Source organism: Sciurus carolinensis, chromosome 13 (assembly GCF_902686445.1).
Source record: "Sciurus carolinensis chromosome 13, mSciCar1.2, whole genome shotgun sequence".
NCBI lineage: Eukaryota > Metazoa > Chordata > Mammalia > Rodentia > Sciuridae > Sciurus > Sciurus carolinensis.
The window spans coordinates 167,689-192,527 of NC_062225.1; the positions used below are offsets into that span (position 1 = coordinate 167,689).

A 24,839-nucleotide genomic window follows, 5' to 3' on the forward strand; every position below is an offset into this window, starting at 1 on the left:
TTTGGAAAAAATAAAAGGAGACTGCACCCTGGGGAGGTGGCAAAGTGCAAGAGCCCCGGAACGTGGAGCCGCACACGGCCTCCAGCAGGGAGACCAGCCGCACTCCTCTATGGGTTGCTCGGCTCTGCAGTGTGGGAATATTTTTTTTTTTCAGAACTGGGGATTGAACCCAGAGGCACTTGGCCACTGATTTACATCCCCAGTCTTTTTTATTTTTTATCTTGAGACAGGGTCTCTCTAAATTGCTGAGGCTGGCCTCAAACTTGGGATCCTCCTGCCTCAGGCCTCCCCAGGTATGGCCATAAAACTTTCAAGAGACATGATTTCTTTTTTCTTTTTTTCTTTTTTTAACTTTTCTTTATTTATTTTCATTAACTTTTTTTGACAGTGATAAATATTTCTTTCCATACATGTATATGGAGAATAATGTCTGTCTCACGACCTACCTCCTTCCCCTCCCCACCTGCCCCACCTCTCCTCACGCCCTCCACACAGTCCAAAGCTCCTTCACTCTTCCCTGCCCACCCCCACTGTGGATCGGCATCCGCTTATCAGAGAAAACTCTCTGCCTTTGGTCTTTTGGGATCGGCTGATTTCATGCAGCACGATACTAAGAGGCATGATCTCCAAGAGAAGAATGCCCAGCTGCAAATGGCCCTTCAGGAGACATGATTTTCCTGCTTTGCCTCACGAGATTTCCCGAGTAGGAGGCTCTTGCTTTCATTTTTCCTACGGGTACCACTGGAATCCTCTGCCTTTACTTGAAGAGGCTTATTCGATGTTTTTGTTTCCATTTGGGTTTCCTTTGATGGCAATTTGTTTGATATTTCTAGTTTTTTCCTAAGAAGACTAGAAAAAGTGGTGCACATTGTTTTTCTTTGATTCAGTCTAGAATTAACTGAGATTTCCAAGTGGAAAATGAACAGCAGCTCAAAAGCATTTGTTTCAGAGTCCAAAGTGTTCTGCAACTGATCTCAGCTGGACTCACGTTCTGGGTATTTTCTGACCACACTATTTTAATACTATTTATTCGTTTGGGTGCTGACCGCAGTTCTGCCCTGAACCACCCCTCCTGCACTAAATACTTCCACTGGTCCTTTCCTCCGTTTGCCCTTCCACAGCCGCTGGAAGAGCCCCGTGGTCCGACAGCCGGCCGCAGCAGGTCGCAGGCCCCGGGACCACCCCTCCCCACCCTCACCCGACCAGAACCTTCGCCTTGACCACCCTTTACCCGGGCATTGTTACTGCCCTGAGGTGAAATCCACAAAGTGTCCAACCCACACCGTGATCTCAAAACAGATCAGCAAAACCCACACCACAGCACGAGAGAGGAGCGGGCGTTATAATAAGCTGGTGCGCACTCGGCCGGACGCAGGAGCCCCGCTAACCAGGCCCCACACCCACCGCACCCACCGCACCGAGCGGAGGCCGACTGCAGAGGAGCCAGAGCAGCTCTGTAGGGCGGCACAGGGCGGGATGTGGGGCGAGCAGCGGCCAGAGCCACGGCACAGGGACCCACGGGGACGCCGCGCCAGACTGAGTCAGGCTGCTGATGAACAGGTCCTCGTCTGCGTCCATGACGGGCGGCTCGCTCGGAAGTCACAGCAAAGGTTCAAGCCGTGCCCCCGGCTCCCCCGGCCCCGCTCACCACTCACCAATGTCATGGCCACCCCAGTCAGTGGACCTGTCGAAAGGCCCTCAGTGCTGTCCAAACTGCTGCCGTGAAGGGCACACTGCCAGGGACGGGGGGCACCCGAGTCCCAGCCCTCGGAGGCCGAGTAGGAGGACTCCTCAGCCTGGACAGCACGGTGAGACGCGCTCAGCATTTTACAAAGTGGTGCTCGCGTGTCCCCCGCCTCGGCTCCCTGGAGACCAGGATCCCGGGTTTCACCTGACTCTAAAATAACCCAGTGGGCTTGGTGGCGGGTGGTGTGTCCTCACTGGGCAGCATGGAACCCAGGTCTGTGGAGGAGCAATGCTGACGGGCACCGTCCACTGCGTCTGGACTCCATCTCCCTTTCCTCGTGGGCACCCAACGCAGCTCACTTGCCAGCACCCTTGCGGTCTGCTTGGGTCCACAGGAGCCCCGGCCAGTGAAGAGGGACCCGGCAACGGTCCTCGCCCCACACTCATGAAGGCACAGCGCCCCTGAAGCCTCGAGTGACGGATGGAGAACCCCAAGGCAGGCAGAGCCTGGCCCCCGCGGAGGGGCGAGCAGCCCGCCAGGCTGCTGGGGGAGTCCACAGTCCGTCCATGCACCTCCTTCTGCCTCCCTCCCACAACTCCAGCTCTGTCCCCAGCTCAGCAGTGCCGGCCGCCAGCAATGGGCAGGTGCAGTGTCCCCACCCCACTGCCTGCGCTAGCCCTCCAGGGACAGGCCATCCCTGCTCCCATGTGCAAGCTCTTCCCAAGGACACTCGCAGCGCCGCTGGCTTCTCGGCAGCCGGTCCCCTCCGCAGCCTTCCTCTCCACGCAGGTCAGCACACGCCAGTTCTCCTGGACGGCCGGCCTCGTCCAGCTCGACACCCTCCTCTGCCTCCCTGCAGTGCCCCTCACCAGCCTGGACCTCGGCAGCAGAGACGCTGCCCGGCAGCACAGCAGGAAAGCAGGGTGCGCAGGGCAGCGCAGGTCCCGGCAGCTGGCCCTCTGGACTCCCAGGGCCTGGGTCTGGCCTGGCCCCCAGGCGGGTGGGTCCCCCAGCCTTCAGCTCCCACTCCTCTCCCTCCCTCATCTCCCGGCCTGACAGTCAGGCCTCTTCTTCCCCGGGAGGGCCGGCCTGCTCCTGGGTCACCCGGGAGGCCCTGGGAGGCCTGACCGATGCTCAGACAAAAGCAGTGAAGAAGTGCCTGTGGGCGTGCAGGCCCTGGAGGGTCCCACCTCCCCGCGCTCTCCAGCCGTCCCAGCGGGTCACCCCAGGTCCTGGCACGCCCGGGGGTAGGCGACCTTCACACCCAGACTGCTGGGCACAGGGCAGCGTGGTCCCCTCCTTGGCGGAAAGCGAGCGTCCTGACGGGCTCTTCGGAAGGGCGGAGGGGAGGAGGGCGGAGGCCCGCGATCCGCCCGCCCCGCCCCGGCCGCCCCGCCCCATCCGCAGGTCCCCACCGCCTGCGCGACAGGGTCGCGGGGACACCATGCAGCCGCCGCTCTGGCTCCTCCTGGCCGCGCAGCTCTCAGGTAAGCGGGAGGCTCGGCCCGCGGCGGCTGGGCAGGCGCCGCTCTGCAGGCAGGACGCGGGCCGGAGCGTGGCTGCCGCCCGGAGGCGTCATAGCAGACACAGTCCCCGGGAGCCAGTGACCCAAAGACAGGAGGGCCCTGGAGAAGGGAGGGAGGGACAGCGGGAAGGAGAGGAGGGAAAAGAACGGAGGGACCCAGAGGAGGGAAGGGTGTCCTGTCCTGGGTCCCCACGGGGTGTGCCCCAGGAGGAGGCCGGGTCCAGTCTGGCCTTTGAGCCCCACACTTGGCCCGAGCCGAGGGCCCTGTGGATACAGTTTTATCGCTTCTGGGAGGTGGCAGTGGCCACCCTCTCTGGTCCCCTCACTGCAGTGTCCTCTGGTGTCGGGGTCCCAGAAGAAGCGGTGTTGGAACAGGAGTGCCCGGCTGGCAGGAGGGGGTCAGCCCCGCACTCTGGCTCAGCCCTCCAGACGACCTTTTGGAAGAAGGGCCCCCACAGCCCAAACTGCTCTAGCCTTGGTCCCCAAAGCCCAAAGCCATCATTCTGAGGGGACAAGGCCTGGAGCACCAAGCTCTGACCCAGCGAGCTCAGCCACATGGAAACAGAAAGTCCAGGCCATGCCAGGCTACCAAGACTCCTGCTGACCATGCGGTCATTCTGGAAACATCCATGCCTCTGAGAAGGACTCTCTGGGTACTGGGAGCAGCGATGAGCCCATGCAGGCTGAGGCCTAGCTCCGGGTCAGCCCCAGCAGGCGCTTGGTCCAGCCTGGGGTTCAGTCTCCAGGGGCCACAAGGCAAGTGGCCCAGGGAGCAGGAGAGCCGGAGCAGGAGTGCCTGGGCCTGCCCGGGGTCACTCTGGGCTTCCTGGGCAGGAGTCTGGCAGGCTGAGCGTTTGCTGCCCCACTGCACACATAGCCGAGATCCAGAGGGGACGGTAGACTTCAGAGGCCGTGGCTCCAAGCCAGGGCACTGGGGCACCGGTCTGCATCCGTTCTGCACAAGCTGCGCGACCTGAGAGGTCCTTAGCTTCTTGAGCCTGGATGGAAAACGGTTTCCTCTAACCCCCAGGACCCAGCGAGGGCTGGACAGGAGACCCAGGCCGTACCAGCACAGTGGGTGGATGCTGTCGTTACTGATGCTAGTAACCACGCGAGCCTCTGCAGGGAAGAGAAGGCCTGCTGCACTTGTCAGCAGCTGCGGGGGCCTGGGAGGGGTGTCAGGAAGTTCAAGGCCACCTTGTCAGTGCTAGAGAAGGCCACCTGGCAACACCGGGCCAGAGCCACGAGGCGGGCAGGAGCACCCCCCAGTCCAGGGAGCCGGCCCTGCTGCCCACACCACGCACACATGCACACCGGCCTCCTCTGTCCACCCGGGTCTGTGTCCTCTGTTCTTTGCCAGGGTCTGCAGGGTCCTCCTCTGTTCCTGGCCAACATGGAAGTCTTGCCCAGTCACACTGGGTCTGTTGGAGCCTGTGTGGCTGTGGCAATGCCGGTGACGGGCACCCTTTGTGACCCTTCTTGAGATTTCACTTTCTGCCCGTAGCAGCCCGGGCCGTGACGCGGGTGGGTGGCTTCTCCCTGTGTGGAGGGCCCTGCAGCCTGAGTGGTTGGCTGGCAGCCTTTCCTTCCTTCCCAGCCCTCAGAGGCAGCAGACTGCTGGGGCCACAGCCAGGGAACCTGCCCGGGTCCCAGCGGGCTGGACTCGGCGATCCACCCACATAAGAAAGAGCGAAGATTGTAACCAGGGAGAAATGAATTTAAGGCCGTTTGGCCAGGACTGGGAGAAGCAGCCCGTCTGTCCCCCTGGTGCTGTAGAAACAAAGGCCAGGAGACAGTCACCTGCAGACGGCGAAGGCGTGCTAGCCGGAGCCTGCCACACGCCAGCTCGCCGGGGCCAGGGTGGTCTTCAGGTTCCCATTCTCAGCGCTGGGAAGTCCAGAGAGAACAGCTTGCACCAGGAAGAAGGGAAGCAGCAAGTCAGGGCTTTTCATTTCAGTGGATCCCTGTTGGGGCAACAGCAAGAAGCCACCTCCCTCCAGGGAGTGTCCAGCCTGTCCAGCCCCACAAGTGGGTCACTACAGTGAAGTCCTGCCTGCTTCCGGGGCCCGTTCTTCCATGTAGAAGGGACCCAGCGAGCCCACAGAGCAGTGAGCCCTTCCGCTGCTCGTCCAGAAGGTGGCTGATCTCTTCCAGCTTCTAGACCAGCTCACGCCCGGCTCTCCTGCAGAGGCCCTCGGCCTGCTGAAGCCTATGCATGGCGTGGTGCCCCACCTTGGCTTCAGACTCCCGACCCTTTGTTTGAATCCCAAGCCACTTGTGAGTAACTTTGAACAAGTAACTTCCTGCCCAAGTTTTCTCGTCTGTGCAGTGGGGATTAAACTCCCGAAGCCGGTCTGAGGGCCAGACATAGCCACATACCATCAACAACTGGTCATGGTCTCTCCTGTGCCCACTGCAAAGCTCGGCACAGAAAACACCACCTGGCAGCTGATCTCCTGGGCGTTGGGATACGTGAGCTCTGAGTCCAGATGCACCAGCTGCGTTAGTCCCCTGGGCCCTTCTCTGGACAGGTTCTCCCATGGCTTTCCCTCTGGTTCATGGCTGAGTGAGCCTGAGGCCCCACAGCGGTGGCCAGGATCGTGTGCTGATGGTCTTTCCCCTTCTGGCTTCTTGTAGCTCTCCATGGCAGCTCTGCCTTCCAGCAGACCCCGGGGTTCACCAGGGCTCTGACCCACCAAGTGGTGACGCTGTCGTGTGAGACCAAAACCTCCACCAGCCAAACGCGCATCTTCTGGGTGCGACAGCCCCAGGCCCCCGGTGAGCACCGTCACTACGAGTTCCTGGCCTCCTGGCACCACCACAAAGGGACAACGCACGGAGAGGCGGTGGCGAAGGAGAAGCTGACCCTCTTCTCAGATGCCACCCGGTTCTTCCTCAACCTCACAAGTGTGCAGCCTGCGGACAGTGGCTTCTACTTCTGCATGACCGTCGGGGCCCCCGAGCTGACCTTTGGGAAGGGCACTCAGCTCAGTGTGGGTAAGAACGGCGCTCCGGGCTGGCCACTCTCGGGAGCCCGCTCTGCAGCCCCGCCTCAGACTGGGAGTCTCAGAGGGCGTGTGCTGGGCCTGGCCCAGGGCAGCCCGCCAGGGCTTCACGCGGTGTCCCTTGGTGGCCCTTGACCTCTCCCCCCTCCCTGGGAGTCAGAGGAGCCCGAGAGAGACAGTGCCATGCTTACCTGGGGACAGGGCAGTGCTGCCCTGCAGGCCACACCAGGCCACACCAGGCCAGCTGAGCCTATGGCTGACTGGGGCTGAGTCCCAGGAATCCTGAGCGTGCAGACAGGGAAGAAGGCTCCCATTGCCTGGCTACACTCAGCAGAGGCGGTTCTGGGTGGTGGCGGGTGCCCGGTGTTCTTCGTGGGGTCTGTGGTTCAAGCCAGCTCTCGAAGTGTAGGGAGAAAGGACACTGGTCCGAGCCCAGCTCGGCTGGGAATGGGCTCTGTGCCTTTGGACAGGTTGCTGCCCTCCTGGAGCTCGGCTTCCTCATCCATCTCCTGGGGGCTGCCGACAACCTCCATGTCCCCTCCAGGCCCTGAGATAAGTCAGCACATCCTGTGGTGGTACATTGTGAGCAATGGATTTAATTTAAAATTCAAGCAGTCAGATTTTAAAATGTAAGAAGAAACAAGTGACAGAATCTACATGATCTCGCTCAGCCCCATCTCTGAGCAGGATCACCTCAGTGGTGACCTGCAGGTGCTTACACACCTCACGTCCTCTGTCACACCGAGTGCCCAAGTGCATTTGACACATGTGGCACACGGCTGTCTAGACTGGCACACGGCAGGGGCAGGCGGCCAGGGGCTGCTGTGCCGGACAAGCGGATTCCACCATGCAGGTGGGAAGGGGCAGCGCACGTTCTCTCAGGCCGGGGCCCCACCACCCTGCTTCCGCTCACCAGGGTCACCAGGACTAGGGGCCCCAGAAATCAGACCACTCAGCACAAGGAGGTGAGGGACAGCTGGGGTCAGCGGCCAGGTTAGGAAGAGGAAAGCCAGAGAGACGTGCGATGCCTGTCCTCAGCCTCGGGTCTGACCTCGGGGGCGCGATGGGGCCAGGAGCTCGGCCTCCCTTGGGGACAGTGTTGAACCGTGGGCTCCAGGTTGGGCCTGGGCTTGTTACTGCTCTTGGCTCTGAAAGCCCCCATCTTCCCACCATGCGGTTCCAGGCTCTGTGAAGTAAGTGCCGCTGTTTTCCAGAAACTTCCCCGGACTGGCCACACCTCCCCAAGCTCCCCAGAGCCAGCACCCACCCATCTGGCCGAAAGGTCACTGCACGCTAGAGAGGCCTGGGCTTGGAGGAGGCGTCCGGGAGAGATGCCTTTTCCAGGTCCCTGAGCTGCCCCAGGGCTCAGAGGGCCCAAGCCGTCCAAGGACAGAGAGGGAGAGCAGTCGGGGACCTGGCCTGGCAAGAGGGAACCAAAACAGAACCAGCCCCCAGACCCAGGCTGCTGGGCCCAGCCGAGGCCCAGGGCCCATGGTGCCAGCCCCGTCCCCTGGCAACTCCCGCCCCAGTGAGGGGCTCCCGACAGTTCCTGGCACTCCTGGGCCTCGAGCACCAGAGGGACAGCCGGCTCCTTGCTCTCTCCCTGCGGTGCCCAGCACTGGTCACCAGAGCCCGTGGCCTAAGTCTTCAGCTCTTATCAGAGAACAGAGAGGTGCAATGAGGGGCCCCCAGCCAGGCCTGGGTCGTCAGTTAGTCTGGGCATGCTCACTAGGCCAGTCCCTGGGGGCAGTCCTCTCAGCTGAGGTCTGGCACCGTCCCCAGCACCAGGGAGCTTAGCACTGTCTCTCCTACCACTTGCCAATCACTCCTGGAGGTTCCTCGGCCCAGGCACGAGGGTGGCCTGCACTCTGGCTCACATGCTCAGCTCCTCAGAGCCGCCGGCTCCCTTCGCTCTGAGGGCCCCGCTGCCCTGCCCCACCTCGAGAACTGGACACTGGCTCCAGGAGGAGGGGAGCGTTGTTCCGGGTCCCAGCCCAGCACTGGCCCCTGCGAGGCCCCCTTCAGCCGTCTCTGGAGTCACCTTGATGTGCAGGTGGAGGCTGAAGCTCTCTCAGCTCCCTGCAGGTGACTTCTAAGGACGCCTGAGGAAGAGCGCGGACCCCACACACGCCAGGCAGGCGCAGCGCAGGAGCAGGGTGGCGTCTCCACAAGCCCCTCCGCTAGCTCGGGGCGGCCCAGGGTGGGCAGCTGGCCTGCCCGGCTCGGGGACTCTGGCTCCGGCTGCAGGTCTTCTGCAGCGCACCATCACCTCTCGCTCCACAGCAACCCTGAGGAGGAGGCAGTCGTTGTCATTGCAGCAGATGGAAGCCGAGGCCCAGAAAAGAGCCGTGACTGACCCGAGTCACACCGCGGCCAATCAGGGCACTGGGCTCTGCTCAGGTCTGGTGGCTCCAGAGCCCCTCCCTGCAGGACACGAAGCTGACCCCATTTCCAGGCCTTGCTACATCTGAGAGTCCAGAAAAGGATCAAAAATTCTTTTTCCCTGTCACTTGAAGCCCTGTGGCAGCCTGGGGGACCATCGTAGGACTTCCATGCCGGGATGTAAGGCAGTTTCACCCCGTAAGTCTCCACATCCACCTGCTGTTTATCTGATTTGTGTCTTGCTTGCTTTCTGCAGTTGATGTTCTTCCCACCACTGCCCAGCCCACCAAGAAGTCCATCCCCAAGAAAAGGCCCTGCCAGCTCCCCAAGCCGGTGGCCCGGAGAGGTGAGTCTCCATCTCCCAATTCAGAAACAGGCGACTGTCCTCCCTCCCTCCCTTCTCCAAGCACTTTCCAAGTGTCCACTCTGTAGCCTGGTTCTCCAGCCCTGCGCTGGGGCCAGAAGGGACCCTGAGCGTGACAGCAGCTCACGGTCCAGTGGTCAGACTCACAAACCATCATGGAACAAAGCTCAAAGGAGGATCTACCCACCAAGACACCTGCATTCAACGGTTCGTTTTGGCCGAAAGCAGAAACCACCCAGATGTCCACCAGCTAACCAATGGCTTGATAGAATGTGGGTCCCTTACAACAGAACAGTGGCCATAGGTGCTCTGGCTGGGCCCTGGACTGCCCTGCAGTGGAAGAGGCCAGGCCTGGAAGGCCACTCTGAGTTTCAAAACTCTCGATATTTGATGCTGACCAAGGACCGGGCACTCGGGATGGGCTCACTGCTTGTCAGTGAGTGGACAGAACTGCCTGCCTGTGCGGTAGGCACCAGACCCCACAACTGGAGCGGCATATGCACACATGTGCACACACTCAAACACACGTGCACCATGTGAGCACACACTCAAACACATGTGCACACATGTGAGCACACACTCAAACACACGTGCACACATGCACACGCCCACCTGTGTACACACACGCACATACTTATACACATGTGCACACACTCAAACACACGTGCACCATGTGAGCACACACTCAAACACATGTGCACACATGTGAGCACACACTCAAACACACGTGCACACATGCACACACGCCACCTGTGTACACACACACACATACTTATACACATGTGCACACACTCAAACACACGTGCACCATGTGAGCACACATTCAAACACACGTGCACACATGCACACACGCCCACCTGTGTACACACACGCACATACTTATACACACGTGCGCACACTCATACACACATGTGAGCACACACACATACACACATGTGCACACACATACACACTCACACTTTTCTTGGTGTTTCTGGAAAATACCGACCTCAGACCTAAAGTAACCAGTGACAAACAGAAAGTGCACCTGCCGCTTCCAGGGAGCAAGCCACAAGCGTCCCCACCCGGGACCGACTTCTGTGGTGGTGGCTTTTCTGATCACACAAAGGGCCCGAGGGTGTCTGAGGCGGAGCACCTGGCAGGACGCGCTCAGTGCCGGGAAGTCAGCGCCCTGCGCAGATGGCAGAGCTGGCCTGCAGGGGAAGGGCTGGCTCAGGGCCGCGCCATGGGCCTCGAGGCCTGCAGGCAGGCTGCCCCGGGGAGGACTCACGGGGGGGGCCTTGACGCAGGACGCCCAGGACGAGGCTCCCAGGCCGTCCTCAGTGCCCTGGGCCACCTGCTGCACTTCTGAAAACTTCAAGGGGCGTACACACCACCCGCCAGCAGGCCCGCTCAGGGGATCCCTGAGCACGGACGCAGGGCAGCACCCACCAGCTTCAGAGTGCCTGTCCCGTGGACAGCCTGTGTCCAGAGCCGGCTCTGCGCCCCGGCACTTCCGTCTGTGTCTTCCCGGGTCTTCCTGCCTGGCTGCTTCTACCCAGAGCCAGGCTTTGAGGCTCGCCCAAGCTGAGAGAGGCTGGCAAAGGCCGCCCTCCCCGTGCCTGTGCAGGAGCCTCCCTGTGCATCCCAGGCCTCGGCCTGCTCCCTCCCCGCGATGGCGGGCTCCCTCCCACACCCTTGGGCAGCCCGGTGGGCCAGGCAGGCTTGAGAACCGGAGGGCCTGCATCCACGCTCTGGCCCGCCTTGCAGGAGCTGGGCAGCTCAGGTCTGTAATGAACCTCCTCGAATCTCGGTTTTCCTGAGCTTCGACTTGCTGCTTCCCCACAAGGCGAGAGCTTGCAGCTGTGCTGCCCAGCGCCACGCGTACCGTGCGCATCCCCCTCCCTGCATCCAGGGGGCTTTGAACTTGGTAGCCTAAGCCCAAGTGTGCAGCCTCTCTTCCCCATGCCCTCCGTCTGTGCCTCAGCTACTCGGGGACCGGCCACAGGCCTGATGGGTACTGGGAAGGACTCGGGGCTGCCCGGAGGGGTGTGCAGCTCTGTGCCTCGGTGCTGTCTGCGTGCAGGAAACCCAGGCTGGGGATGTGGCTCAGTGTTTCAGCCCCTGGGCTTAGTCCCCCCAAAAGAAAAACAAGTTCACGGTGGAAGGAGTCTAAGGTTTGAGAGTTTCCATTTCAGTATCTGCTGCAGGAAGATACCCGAATTAGGGGACACACCAGGACGTTCTCCGAGGGTTATTTATAAAACACAGGAAACTCTCCAGCTGTAAATGATCTGTGCCATCCATATTGTCACGTGTCATCTGCTGCTTCACACAGAGAAGACTCGAGGCCGTGCCGGTGCCGGGCCCCCTGTCTGCTGCCGCTGCAGCTTCGGTCGAGCATGGCTCTGTCTTCCAGGTCCGCCCTGTGGCCCTGTCACCCTCAGCCTGCTGGTGGCCGGCGTCCTGGTCCTGCTGCTGTCCCTGGCTGTGGCCATCCGCCTGTACTGTGAGTGTGCTTCCTCGGCCGTCCTGCTGCCCGTTTGCGTCCGCTTGTCCCTAGCGCCCTCTTCCCAGGGGACCAGCGCTGGTCTCCTCCCAGGGAACCCGTGGAGGTCCCAGAGGTGATCCTTGTCCTGGTTAGGTTCCCGGTGGCTCTGGGGTGGCTCTGGGGGCGGCACTCAGGCCTCAGGCCTGCCAGGCCCAGCGGGTGCCCCAGCTGGCAGCCATTCCTGGCCTGCAGCCACCCCGTGGCCCTGGAGTGGTGCCCCCCCGCGGGGCTCCAGGGAGACCCCAGCGGCTGCCGTGCTTGGCCACTCTGGACGGGCTCATCTCTTTCCATGGGCTCCAGCCGGCACAGTCTCGATGAGGACAGGTGGGCAGAGGCCAGGTCCCCACTGCCCGGAGCCCAGAGCCCCTTCCACCCCCAGCCTTTCTGCTCACCTGTGCTGCCTTGGGCAAGTCACTTCCCCTCTCTGAGCTCCTCTAGGATGGGCAGGTGACTCGTTAGGGCAAGGCCTAGACCAGCAGCTCCCAACTTCTGCAGGTCACACGGCCCGAGGGAGGTTTGGGACCAGTTGTGGGCCATCTCCCAGGGAAGGGACCGTGCGTGAGCAGAGTCCTGCAGGTGGCCACCCCTGCTCTCAGACCCGAAGCCCAGGGGCCTGTCAGTGAAGACATCAGGAATGCACCCGTCCCCCTGCAGCCGCCAGGTGTGCCTGCTAACACGTCGTGGGCATTTCTAAGTGGCTTGAGGTGAACGCCTTGAAGGAGGAGATTGAAATGGGAGCAGCCTGGCTCCGTCGCCAGGGGCAGGCCGGGGAGGCCCTCGCGCGCCTTGGATTGGACTTCATGCTCTGGCTGCCGGGCTTGGGGCAGGCCGCCCCGTCACCCGCTGGCCTGCGCCTCAGTTTCAGGTGCAGGAGGACAGTCACAGCGTCCCCTCCCGGGCGCAGGGGATCAGAGGGGCTGCGGCAGAGCCTGGGCAGAGCGGTCTGAGCCCGCCAGCCCGGCCCTCCTGTTGGCCTCGGTTGGTGCCAGGGGCCCACGACCCGCACTAACCAGGTCCTCGCTGTCCCTTCCAGGTCTGCGGAGGAGAGCCCGGCTTCGCTTCATAAAACAGTGAGTGTGGGCCCCCTCTTTACTTACTTGACCTCTCTCAGCTGCCCGGGCTGGCCTTGAACTTGTGAGCCTCCTGTCTCCACCTCCAGAGTTGCTGGGATGCAGGCGGGCGTCCCTGCCCCGGCTCCCAAGGTGGCCTCAGGTGCAGAGCCTGAGCACACCTGTGGTCTGCGCCCGCGCTCTTGTGAAGAGGCTCTGGACGAGCTGAGGAGGGAGCTCATGCTGAGGCAAGCCCAGGGTCCCAGTGCCAGCGGGGTGGGGACGGGGTCCGGCGGGTGGCCGCAGGTCCCTCAGCCACCTCGCCCTCTTCCTTTGAAACAGCTCTGCTCTCAACTGCTGCCTGGTCTGTGGGTCCACACACTGGGTTTATGGGTCCACATACTGGGTGTGTGAGTCTACACACTGGATTTGTGAGTCCATACTCTGGGTTTGTGAGTCCACACACTGGGTTTGTGAGTCCACGCACTGAGTTTGTGAGTCTACACACTGGGTTTGTGAGTCCACACTCTGGGTTTGTGAGTCCACACACTGGGTTTGTGGGTCCACGCACTGGGTTTGTGGGTCCACACACTGGGTTTGTGAGTCCACGCACTGAGTTTGTGAGTCTACACACTGGATTTGTGAGTCCATACTCTGGGTTTGTGAGTCCACGCACTGGGTTTGTGAGTCCACACACTGGGTTTGTGGGTCCACACACTGGGTTTGTGGGTCCACACACTGGGTTTGTGGGTCTACGCACTGGGTTTGTGGGTCCACGCACTGGGTTTGTGAGTCCATGCACTGGGTTTGTGAGTCCACGCACTGGGTTTGTGGGTCTACACACTGGGTTTGTGGGTCTACACACTGGGTTTGTGGGTCTACACACTGGGTTTGTGGGTCCACGCACTGGGTTTGTGAGTCCATACACTGGGTTTGTGGGTCCACGCACTGGGTTTGTGAGTCCACGCACTGGGTTTGTGAGTCCACGCACTGGGTTTGTGGGTCCACGCACTGGGTTTGTGGGTCCATCGCACTGGGTTTGTGGGTCCACGCACTGGGTTTGTGAGTCCACATACTGGGTTTGTGAGTCTACACACCACCCCGGCCCTCTGTCCTGCTCAAGTGCAGGTGGCCTAAGCCGCTGCTCTGCAGCCCGACCATGGGAAGGAGCAGAGGGTCGGGTGTTTGTGAGTGGCCGTCCTGGAAGGCCTCGCAGGAAGTGAGGCCACTCACTGGAGTCCTCGGGCCTAGGGCCGTGGGTCCGGTTCCTGGGATTCCAGCCTCTGGCAGTTTTAAATGACCGGGCAGCTCCTGAGAAGGTCCCCACTGACTAGCGGCCCAGGCTGCGGGGACTCAGGCCTGTGCCTGTCGCCTGCTGATGCGGGGCTCTTGCCCTTCCTGTTTTCAGGCTTTACAAGTAAGCAGACTGCACCCCGTTAGGAAGAGACCTCGGCCAGCAGCGCTCTGCTCACCGAGAAGGAAGAGCCTTTCCCCGGCAAGGCCGGCTCCGTGGCCTGCCTTTACCTGCGCGCACGCGGCCTGCGGTGGGGGTTGGAGAGGAGGCCCCAGGCCTCAACGCCCTCAGCGAGCACTCAGCAGTACCTCCACGGCTCCTCTCCTGCCTCCTGCCTCCCGCCTGGGCTTTGCTGGGGCCTGTAAGCCGCCATTGCTGCCACTTGCTTGCCCTGACAAAGCAGGGATGTTGGCTCCTGGGCTCGCGGAATGGAGCTGGGATGGCCTCCTGTGTGTTCCCAGGCCAAGGCCCAGGTCCTCACTGTCCTCACGTGGGAGGCCGGCTGTGACCGCGGTGCCCGGCAGCCGTGTTAATCTCTGAGGTCTCCCCCGGGGCTGAGGAGGGATTCACTTCTCCACGTCTCTCCTCCCGGGCTCCTTTATTTCTTCTCTCACTCTCTGCCCTTCTTATGAAAATGTCTCCGTTATAAAAATAAAGTCCTGGGTTACAGACGCACGTGGCTCCTGTAACGTGAGTGACAGGGAAATGCCGCCGCTGCGTGGCACGTCCTCACTTGCCACGTGGGACCCACGTCTGCAGCAGGAAGTGCAGTAGCCAGCTTGGGGGTGCAGAGGTGGGCAGGGAAGCACCAGGACGCCCAGAGACAGGCGCCCGGCCACCCCTCCACCCCGGCCTCCTGGCGGCCTGGGAAGGGAGAGGCAGCAGGCGCCCGGCTCTCTGTTTGCTCTTGGTCCCTCAGCCTTGGTGGCCAGGAAGGAAGGCCACCTGAGCTGGAGAGCAGACGCGGGCATTTCGGAAGTCCCCCGTCCGCTCAGCCCCGCCTGGGCTCTGGGGCCTGGGCCCAGGGGCTGCAGCCCCACCTGCTTTTCCTTGCTGCTCAGAGAGGGCGTTGGCCAGCCAGGCTGTGGTCAGAGGCCTCTGGCACCACAGAATGTTCAAGTGCTGCAGAAAACAGGAAAGAGAAGATGGTTCCTGGGGGCAGCACCGCCCCCAGCACCTGAGGTGCGGCCGCAGTGGGGGCAGAACTGGGTGTGGCGGTCGGGAGTGAGAACAAGGGACAGGCCACCTTCCAGGGCTGAGGTGGGGGTAAAAGGGCGGGTCACCTTGCCAAGGTGGGCCCTGGTCAGGCCGTCCTGTGTAAATGACCAGAGACTGAGGCCCAGATCCCCCGCGGCACAGCAGAAGGAAGAAGAGGCCTGTGGGCCCTGGGCCCGCTGTAGGGGGTACTCAGCCTCCTCTGAGTCTTGGCTCGGCTTTTGCTTGTTCACATGTGGCCGTGGGCTGGGCCGGGACCAGGCGGGTTTGGGCTCCCCCGTCTTCCACGCCACGGCACCTGCCCTGGGGGCTCCGTTCTGGCGCCCGGGGAACCGCAGCAGGCCGGGGCCGCCGTGGGGCTGTGGTGAGGAGGCTGCGCCCAGCACCTGACGTGCTGCTGCCGGTCGAGGGGTGCCGCAGCAGAGCGCACCGGCCCAGGTGCAGCTGGTCCCCCTCCTGCCTGGCACCCCCTGGCACGCTCCCTGCAGGGCACTTCCGAAGTGACCTGCACCAAGACGTCCTGGTCGGCAGCCCCCAGTTGAACAAGCAAAAGGCCAGGGACCAGTTAGACAGGCAGCAAGACGGCCCCGCAGGGCGTCCGCACAGCTGTGGGACAGCCAGGTCGCCTGTGCTGGCGCTGAGAGCCATCGCATCGCCTGCATGGGTCCTGACGGCCAGGAAACAGGCACAGGCAGAGCCCCGACGAGGAGTCAGGACAGCCTCCCGCTCGGCGGTCCTGGGAGGGGCGGGAGCCTGGGGCGGCAGGCTCTGCTGGCTGCGTGGGGTTTGTGACTCATCCAGCTACAGGCCGCCCTGCCCGCGGGTGTGGATGTGGATGCAGAGTCACAGGGAACTTAAAAACCCAAACAGAGAGCACTGCGGTCACAAAAGCAGTCTTCAACAGTGCTTCACTCTTCCAGAGTTTTCTGCACATAGTTTTTTTAAAACAGAAAATTGAAATCTTGTACAGAATATAGTATAGAAAATACATTATACGTTAGATACAGAATATAGACACTTGATCTCCTTGCTCTCCAGATCCGGATTTATTCTCCGAGAACATCATCAAGGCCTCTGAGCTGCGCTTGCCCGTGTTTGGAAAGGCCGGTGCGGATTGTCCAGCCACCACCGGCAGTTGCTTTGGGGACTTTCCATTACTGCAGTGCCCAGGTGGTGTGGGAATCCTCAGGACAATCAGATGGTTATTTCTGTAACGGGGTGGTATGGGGACAAAAGTTTGAAGAAAAGAACTTCTTTTTAAAAGGACTCTGATCATTGTTATTGTGAAAAAAATTGATTCAACTTAATAATCCAGATTTTTCCATAAGTTAGGATTTTAAAAACTGATACCAGGGAAATCACTGTGTCTGAGACCAGAAGCGGCCGAGCAAGGCTCCTGACCAGCGAGTGACCAGGCCTGCCCCACGGGCTGTGTACCTGGGTCCCCCTCAAACAGCAACGGCAGCGTCTCCCTCGCTGGGCTGACCTGGAAGGTAGAAGGGTCTGGAAGCAGCGGTGGCCCCCTCCTCCGGGTAGGAAGACCCAGGGCCCATTCTCAAGAGGGTCTCGGAAGCCACTCTCCTTCCATCCTGACTCCCCCCGCCCGACCCCACAGCTGGGTCTCTGCCGTAGGAAGTGGGCAACTTGTTTTCAGAAAGAGATCCCAGCGCGTGGGCTGCGGGCTGCGGGCTGATCCGAATCTACCACCCCGTCAAAGGGAGAGAGAGGCAGCGCTGCCTTCCCAGGCGGTGACACAGAGCGTCCCTGTCACCTTCTGGAAACCTCCTTGGTGCGTCACTGACACTTGGGGACTGCAGGCCCCTGGCTCCTGGACATCTGTTGCTCCGTGACTCGGGGCCACTCGGGGGGAGCTGGTTCCCACGTTCTGGGCTCACGGAGACGTGCCCGCTGTGCCTCCTGGTGAGCTGGGGGCACCTGGACCCCGCTTCCACGGCCCACCGCCACTGCCCGGGAGGGCCCATCTTCCACCCTAGCCAGACTGGGCAGGAAACCACCTCCTTTCCTTCTTTTAATTTTGGCAGGGCTGGAGATGGAACCAGGGCCTGGCGAGGGCCAGGCGGGTGCCGACCCCGCGGCTGTGTCCCAGCCCTCCTTACACTCTCAGTGGTGACCACCGCCCCACCTGCCCATCACGGAGGAGGGAGCCGACCTCCCGCCCCTCAGTTTCCCTCCTCCTCGGGGGCCTTGGTGCCAGGTCAGCCGTGTTTACTCCGGAGCTTCCGTGTGCCCAGCTGGCCCTGGGCTGGGAGCGGCTGCAGTGTGGCCAGGATGGACCCAGCAGGCCCCAGCTCCGGACGCTGGTCAGAGGCAACACAGCATCCGTGCCCTCCTTACCCACGGGCGGTGGCCTAGAGCATCCCTGGCTCTCTCCTGCCCCTGTACAGAAGGCCGACGTCCCCAAGCCTCGAGGCCAGACCTCCTTGAAGGAAGGAGTTCAGTCGGAGGTCCCCGGGCCCCCAGCAGCCTCCGCTCCCCAAACCGGGTACCATCCTCTCCTGCACTGCCCGCCGCCCCCGCCCCTGGTCCTGAGGATCGCTGGGAATCTTCGCTGGCCAGGGAGGCCCCAAGCCCTGGGTGAGCGGCTCAGCACGTTGGGCCCACGGGTCAGGGCCCTGGCCACAGGTCAGCACAGATACTGTCCCCAACGCCCAGCGGCATCCTGAGGGGGACACAGACCCAGGGCTGGCACTTGCCCAACTCTGAGAGCAGCCTCCCTGCCACATGGTCCCACCCTTGTGCCAGCTCTGGAAAGACAGCGGACAAGGGGACGAGCTGCCCCCACGGTCCTGCAAGGTGGAGGCACGAGTCGCCTTCCTGCCAGAAGCCAGCCAGGCTGAGAGCCGCAGCCCCTGTCACCGCAGGCTGGCGAGGCCTCCGGGCGGGCAGGCAGGGGACGAGGCGGTGCCGGCGGGGCGGCCCTCCCCACGTCCTTCAGCCACCCGTGGGCAGGAGCTGGCTGCGGGTTTGCCGGCTGGCCAGCCAACGATGGCCACGGCTCCAGCCCTCGGCCCTGCCACAAGCCTCAGCCAAGCTCGGGGGACGTGGGGAGGGCAGGCAAGGGAAGCTCAGCCATCACAGGTCGGTGCCCGGCTTCAGAGCGCCGTCTCTGGCCAGGCCGGGCCGGGGAGTCCGAGCTGTCCTGCCTCCCACCGCGGCTCTGGCTGGGCAGCCACACGGATGCTCTGGTCGGGCGTGGGGACAGGGTGACTTCCCAGGAATCAGGCCTCGGTAGGGGGGTGTTCATGGACTGCCTGGCAGCCAGAGCCGTGCTGCGGGGCTGAAGGAGGCCCAGGAGGGGCCACCCACTCCAGGACGGTGCGCCTCTCCCCGCGGGGACAGCTTCCCGGGCACTCGGGCGCTGGGGGGCAGTGCCGCTGGGATCTGATCCAGGCCATGCCGAGCGGGGCTGGCATCATGCATGCAGCCTGGGGAGCGCTGGCCCTGCAGGCCGTCCCCATTCCTGGGAGCCCTGGCCCTTTCAGTGGCCACCGGTTCCATATTGGAACCCAGCCAGACTCTGCCACGCTGGCTCCAGCTCCCCCGGTCCTGCTGTGTTTACTGTCCAGTCTAAACCAAGACCCTGTGCCTGTCGCTGCCAGGGAGGGAGGCTGGCTCCCGGCAGGGTCTCCCTCCTCCTGCCGTGACCCCCACTCCACAATCCTCTTTGCATAGTCTGGGTTGTGAGCTGGGCCTGATCAAGACCTTTTGCAGAAAGACAGAGATCTGTCTCTGCACACGCTTGTCACGGGCACGTGGAATGTAAGGAGTGAGGACACTTGCTACCTGCAGGAGAGGCTGTGGCCTCAGGCACAGGTGTCCCCGGGGGAAGGCCAGAGGTGGGGTGCATCCACGCGCATCCACGTCTCCTGCTAATCACACACTAGCTGTGCTCTCTGGGAACACGGTCGCTGCAGAGTGGAGGAGCCTCCGAGGGACTACATCTACGGAGATGGTGGTTTCAGTACCATTTTGGGGTGGCAGTACGGAAACTGGGAATAAATCCAAGTTCGTCAGTGGGGAATCACTGAATAGATTGTGTGCAATCCACACCCAAAATACCATCTGGCCCTCAATAGAATGACCTCAAAAGACTGATTTGGCTGGACATGGTGGCAGATACCTATAATCACAGCAGCTGGGGAGGCTGAGGCAGGAGGATTGCAGCTCCAAAGCCAGCCTCAGTAACTTAGTGAGGCCCTCAGCAACTTAGCAAGGCCATGTCTCAAAATTAAAAATAAAAAGGGCTAGGGATGTGGCTCAGTGGTTAAGCACCCCTGGGTTCAATTCCCGGCACCAAAACGAAAAAGACTGACGTGGAGAGATTGCCAGGTACACAGTCTCCAGTGCTGCTTTAGGGATTTCGTGTGACTTTTTGATGGTGCGAGAGCAATGCGTATTCACTAGAGATGGAACCTTGCATTTAGAATTTTGATATATTCCCCAGCCAGCAACGTGCACCAGGGTGACTCTGTGTCAATGGTGGGCCTCGAGTGACAGGGAGCCGCAGGCCGGCAGAAGGAGCAGTGGGCTCCGCACAGGGGTGCTGGGCTCGGCTCCAAGCAGCTCACTGCACCAGGACTCCGTGGAGGGTCAGGGGGCTTCTGCACTTTAGGGAAGAAAAGCAGGAAGTGCGGAGGTGGGACCCTGCTTGTAAACGAAGGGAGGTCTGCAGAAGGACTTGTTTGCGGAGAAGCGAGTGCGGGGCCCGGGCAAGCGGAGCAGGGGTGGCCCTGCAGCGCGGGGCGTGGGTGGGAAGCACGTCTCCCGGAACAGGAGTGAGGCCGTCTGAGTAGCCAGAAATCAGGACAGTCGTTCTTCACTTCGTTTGTTGGCAAACAACTCGGAATGCCGTCTCTGACACCCAGACAAGCCAAGGGTCAGGGATTCATTTATTCCGGATTTAATCCGGCAGGGATTTCAATTACTGCCTGATTCCACAAGTGGTTTGGAGCAGCTTGCCAAGCTGGCCGGGCAGAGGAGGAAGTAGGTCAAGCCGACAAGGAGCCGAGGGCAGGGAAGACGTGGAGGTGACGCAGCGCCACTCTGGAGCCTCCGGCCGCACCTGCCCCGCACGCTGGAGTGCCGCCTGCAACTTGGGACCCCGGCGCGCCGTGCCCCCGTCCCGCTGGACGTGACGCCTCTCACTTTCTGTTCTGGCTTCACAACCACTTAAGGTCTTATTTCTTCCTCTGCCTGCCTGCGATGACCGTCCCACCCCACAGGATCGTCCTGTGCTGTCCTGGCTGTGGCTCGGGGCTGCCGGCCAGGCTGCTGGGAAGTGTGGTGGGTGAGAGGGCAAATGAAACCCCGCAAGCAGACGCCACACGCGGAGTCCCTTTCCACTTTTTTTTCTTTTCAGATGTCTGATTTGCCATCACGGCAGCCGAATGTACTGTGGACTTTCATCAGAGGGTGTTTTTCAGGCGTGGGTTCAGTGGGCTTACTGGTGCTGAGCTGGACTCCAGGGGTCATCTTTGAACTGTCTTCCGTCGCCTCCTCAGCCACTGTCCTTCTTGCAGCCTCCGGGAGCCCGCGGTTCTGGCGACCGGCGACCTGGCCAACCTCTCGGCCTCTGGCTTGTTTGGGTCCCACCCCACCTGGGTGCTGGTTTTCCGGAGCTGCACTGCCTGTGGGCCACCATCTGGGTGCTGGATTCCCGCTTCCTTGCTGTGAGGTGCTGGCTTCCCCACCGGCAGATCTGGGCAGGAAACACGGCTGAAGCCTTCGAGTAGGAGCGAGCCGCCTTCTTAGAATCAGAAGGAAAACTTCTCTGTTCTCTCCCTCCCCAAGAAATCGACAGCTCTCAGACGTCCACTGGTTGATTCTAAATGAGTAACTTCGACCATTAAAATGAATCGATGCATAGACAGGCCCTGCTCGTGTCCAAGGATCACGGGAGGCGTTTCCTGTGTGGGGAAAGGTCCATTTTATGACAGATAAAGGTGCCGGAACAACGTGTTCACCATTGGGAGGAAAAGTAAGTTGAGCCCTTTGCACCTTACACCCAAAATAGTGCCAGATGGTTTAAATAAGTGATGTTTTCTTGAATACAGAGAGGAAGAGGCCAGAGACTCTGCCATCTAATTAATAATAAAATCTAATGAAATCAAAGGCGAGCTCGTTCTCAGCACAGGCCTTACCCGCTGCAAGGCAAGCGGGCAACGGGCCCCAGGAGCCTCGCACGCCAGGAGAGAGTGCTCAGCGGTTCTGCCTCCAGAAATTCATCCTGAGGAGGTTTCCAGCTGAAAGTCCCCAGGAGCCCACGCGTCAAAGGTTGGTTCCCAAGGCTGCAGGGCTCAGGGCTCAGGGCTCAGGGCTCAGAGCTCTGACCTCCCCTGCGGGACCTGGGCGCACAGGGTCAGGGTCCGTGGGGGGCGGAGGCTCTGTGGGGGGCTCCTGTGGCAGGAAGTGCCCCACGTCACACGAGCGCACCTTCAAGGGCTGGTCCTGTCCCCGCTCCCCACTCCCTGGGCGGGCTCTCTCCTTCCTGCTAAGGGGTAAGCAGCTCTCCTCCCCCACACCTTTCCACCATGATTCTCTGCCTAACCGCAGGCCCAGGAAAACAGAGCCGAGCGACCATGGACTGAACCTGCGGAACTACTAAGCCGGTATAAAAATCTCCTCCTTTTGTTCATCTCAGATATTTTTGGCATAGCAATGAGGAGCTGGCTGACCACACTGTGGTCATTCACGAGGATCACTAACCAGTAGGAGCACACATAGAAAGCATGCTGAAATTGTAAGTGTCCCCACTAACTCCGTCAAAATCCCAGCGGCATTCTTCACTGAAACATAAAACACCATCCTAAATGCATCGGAGTCACAGGAAAAAAAAAATCTGAATAACTAAAGCCACACCGAGAAAGAGCGAGTCAGAGGCGCCGTGCTTCCTGGGTAGGACACATTGCAACGCCGTAAGAATCTGCACCACGCAGCGTGGTTTAGACACAGACCTACAGAACAGCAAGGACACCACCAGAGATAAACTCATGCCAACCAACTTCCACCAAAGGCACCAATAGAACCCCGTGGAGGAAGAAGAGGCTCTTCAATAAACATTGTTGGGAAAACTGTGTTTCCACAAGCGAATGAAACTGGACCTGTATCTGCAACACCCTCACACAACCAACTCAAGATGAATACAAGGCCTCAATGTGACGCCTGAAGCCGTAAAAGCCCTAGAAGAAGACACAGGGTAAGTTCCTGGACACTGGCCTTGGCAACGATGCTCTGGATCTGATACGAAAAGTTTAAAAGGAAAAAGAAATGAATGGAATTACATGAAATGAAAATGATTCTTCACAGCCAAGGAAAGAATCATTTAAATGAAAAAGCAACCTTCAGACTGGGTAAAAACACTTGCAAAATGAAAGGGTTAATACTACAGATTTGTAGAGAATTCAAACTCAATCACACACAAAAAAATAAATAAATAAAAGCAAGTAACCTGATTTTAAAATGAGCAAAAGTGCTGAACAGATTTTTCTGGAAGGAAGACATAAAAATAGCCTCCAGGTACATGAAAAGGTACTCAGCATCACTACTCATCAGGGAAATGCAAATCAAAACCACCACGAGACACCACTTCACACCCAAAAGACGCCTGCTGTCAAAAGGACAAGACGTGAGTGTTGGTGAGGAGGCACAGAAGGGAGCCTAGCACGCTCTCGGTGGGAACAGAGACTGGTACGGACACTGCGGAAAATAGTGTGCGGGTTCCCAAAGAAACGGAAAATACAGCCACGCGATGACCAACAATCCCTCCTCCAAGTTACCAAAGGGCACCAAGTGCCAACTCGGAAAGAACCGCACTCACCTAGTTAAAATACGATTATTCCATGTTTGAGCAAATACATCAAAATAGAATTCCAGACAGCCACAATTCCTAAGGTAGGGAGCCAACTTAAACGCCCATCAGTGGACATTCGATTCATTTAATGGGTAAAGAAATCGTGGTGTGCGTGTGTTCTCAGCCATAAAGAGACCTTCCGTTTGCTGCAGCGTGGACGGGTGCCTTGGGGACTTCAGGCTCGGTGAGATAACCAGACGGAGGGAAATGCTGTGGGATCTGATTTGCACGCGGAAGTGAAATGTAGAAGAGCCCGTGAGCAAGAGGGCAGTCGGGGCGGGGAAGGGCGGCTCAGAGGGCGCAGCTCAGCGGGACGAGCAGGGCGGAGCCAGGGCCTGGGCGGCCTCAGGACTAGAACTGAGAGAGCGCCCTGGGATCTTTGTTCAATAAGTGGGTCTTAGCAGCTCCTGTGACCAGGAAAAAAGGAAGAAACTGTGCGGTGACAGATACGCTGATGTGCCTCTCGATGGCCCCTGACGGTCGTGAACCTCGAACGTGCACAACAGGACTGACTTTCAAACACCCTGCGAACCCACCAGGGAAGCACACGAGCACATACCACACGCCACGAAAGCCCTAGAGTCAAGCCAAGAACGTCAGCGGGCGGGAAGCTATTCACCATGTCCTCGTAGAGTCACGAGGCGGGTGTACAAGGCCAGAAGCCACAGGGACCTGGGCTTGGCGGCCCGGCTCCGAGGAAACCACGTGCGTGAGGCGCAGGCCCTGAGAGGAGGGCCTGCCAGAGCCCGCAGCAAGATCTGCGCTTCTCTAGTCCAGTCACGGCTGAAGCTGGGCAGGTGCGACCGGAACCCGACCCCTGTACAGCAGCGCCATCGACCCGTTGGTAAGTTCTCCATCTCCATGTTGAAAAAGAATTCAGCGTCTCCACAACGCCCTGCCAAAGTAGCACATGACACATGGTGTGCCATCTGCCAAAGGCCGCCCCCCTCGGTGGAATACCTCCTGTGGCGTGAGACTCCCTGGACGCCCACTCACCTTTCCCTAGTTCCACCAGAAGGCCCTCTCCTCCGAGGAAGTCCTGCTAACCCCCAAGCTTGCTCAGAACAATGGCTTCCACTCGGTTGCAGTTTTGACTAGTACACCAAGATGACCTTTTGTGCTGCTACAAAAGCCACAGTAATGTCCATGTGCACCTATGTCCATGGCCAGGTCCTGTCCGCTATAATTCCACCTGTTCCTATCCCACTCAAGAATCCTACCCCGTGCACGGGCTAAGGCTGGCCCTATCTCTATAGAACCATCTTGTACCAACTCTACGACCTCCTTCCTAAGGAAGTGGGTGTTTTCAGTGATCACACTTCACACCCAGCAGTAGCACAAGAAGGCGTCTACACAGAGGGGATTCAGAGAGTGGGTTGGGTTTTTTCCACACGGCAGGAATCAGGAGATTCAACCAGCTCTGCGGTTGGGCTTGCTGGAGCCTCTCTCCCGAGGTCTGCTGGTGCCGCCTGGCCGGCCCCTCTGCCCTGCCGCGCCGCCTTAGGCACAGTGCCCCTCTCACAACGCCGCCCCATCTCCAACTCTCGCGTGTCCCCGGTGCTGGCAGAAGTCGGAGTCTTGGAGCTGTTCTGCCTTGTGAGGTCGTTGGGGGTGCACTGCGTTTATGGCTCCATCGCCAGCCACAAACGGGGAGATGTCACTGGCTCGACAGGGGCAGGCCTGGCCTCCTCTCTCCTTCCACGGCCCAGATGGGCGCCTCTGGCCAGCCGTAGAGGTGGACCAGAGCTGGGCCCTCGGTGCTGGACGGAACTCCCCCACGGATGGCGCTTCCGCCCTGGTTTGCAAGGGTGCGGGGACACCGCCTGAAAACAGGGTGGCTGGATCGCCTGACCCACAGTGACAGAGCCGGGCGCCATCCGAGAAGTCTTCCTCCCAGAGCCCGGGGTCCGCATGCTGG

At 60.4% G+C, this 24,839-nt stretch overlaps 1 protein-coding gene across 2 annotated transcripts; it reads left to right on the forward strand.

The window, feature by feature from the left end:
* Positions 1 to 3,085: 3,085 nt before the first annotated feature.
* Positions 3,086 to 14,507, forward strand: Cd8b (CD8 subunit beta). Of its 2 annotated transcripts, none has more exons than XM_047522951.1 (6): positions 3,086 to 3,174; positions 5,850 to 6,209; positions 8,856 to 8,945; positions 11,362 to 11,451; positions 12,527 to 12,563; positions 13,951 to 14,507. In XM_047522951.1, the coding sequence occupies exons 1-6, from the start codon at positions 3,132 to 3,134 to the stop codon at positions 13,961 to 13,963; spliced, it is 633 nt and encodes a 210-aa protein (XP_047378907.1). In that variant the 5' UTR covers positions 3,086 to 3,131; the 3' UTR covers positions 13,964 to 14,507. The 2 variants fall into 2 exon arrangements, with proteins under 2 accessions (XP_047378907.1, XP_047378908.1); XM_047522952.1 differs by lacking the exon at positions 3,086 to 3,174 and adding an exon at positions 5,426 to 5,714.
* Positions 14,508 to 24,839: the final 10,332 nt, after the last annotated feature.

Bases quoted from the DNA above. Each gene is read 5' to 3' on its own strand.
- Cd8b (XM_047522951.1), top strand. From the start codon at position 3,132: ATGCAGCCGCCGCTCTGGCTCCTCCTGGCCGCGCAGCTCTCAG. The intron at 8,946-11,361 runs GTGAGTCTCCAT...TCTGTCTTCCAG, and splicing joins CAAGCCGGTGGCCCGGAGAG to GTCCGCCCTGTGGCCCTGTC. The intron at 11,452-12,526 runs GTGAGTGTGCTT...TGTCCCTTCCAG, and splicing joins TGTGGCCATCCGCCTGTACT to GTCTGCGGAGGAGAGCCCGG.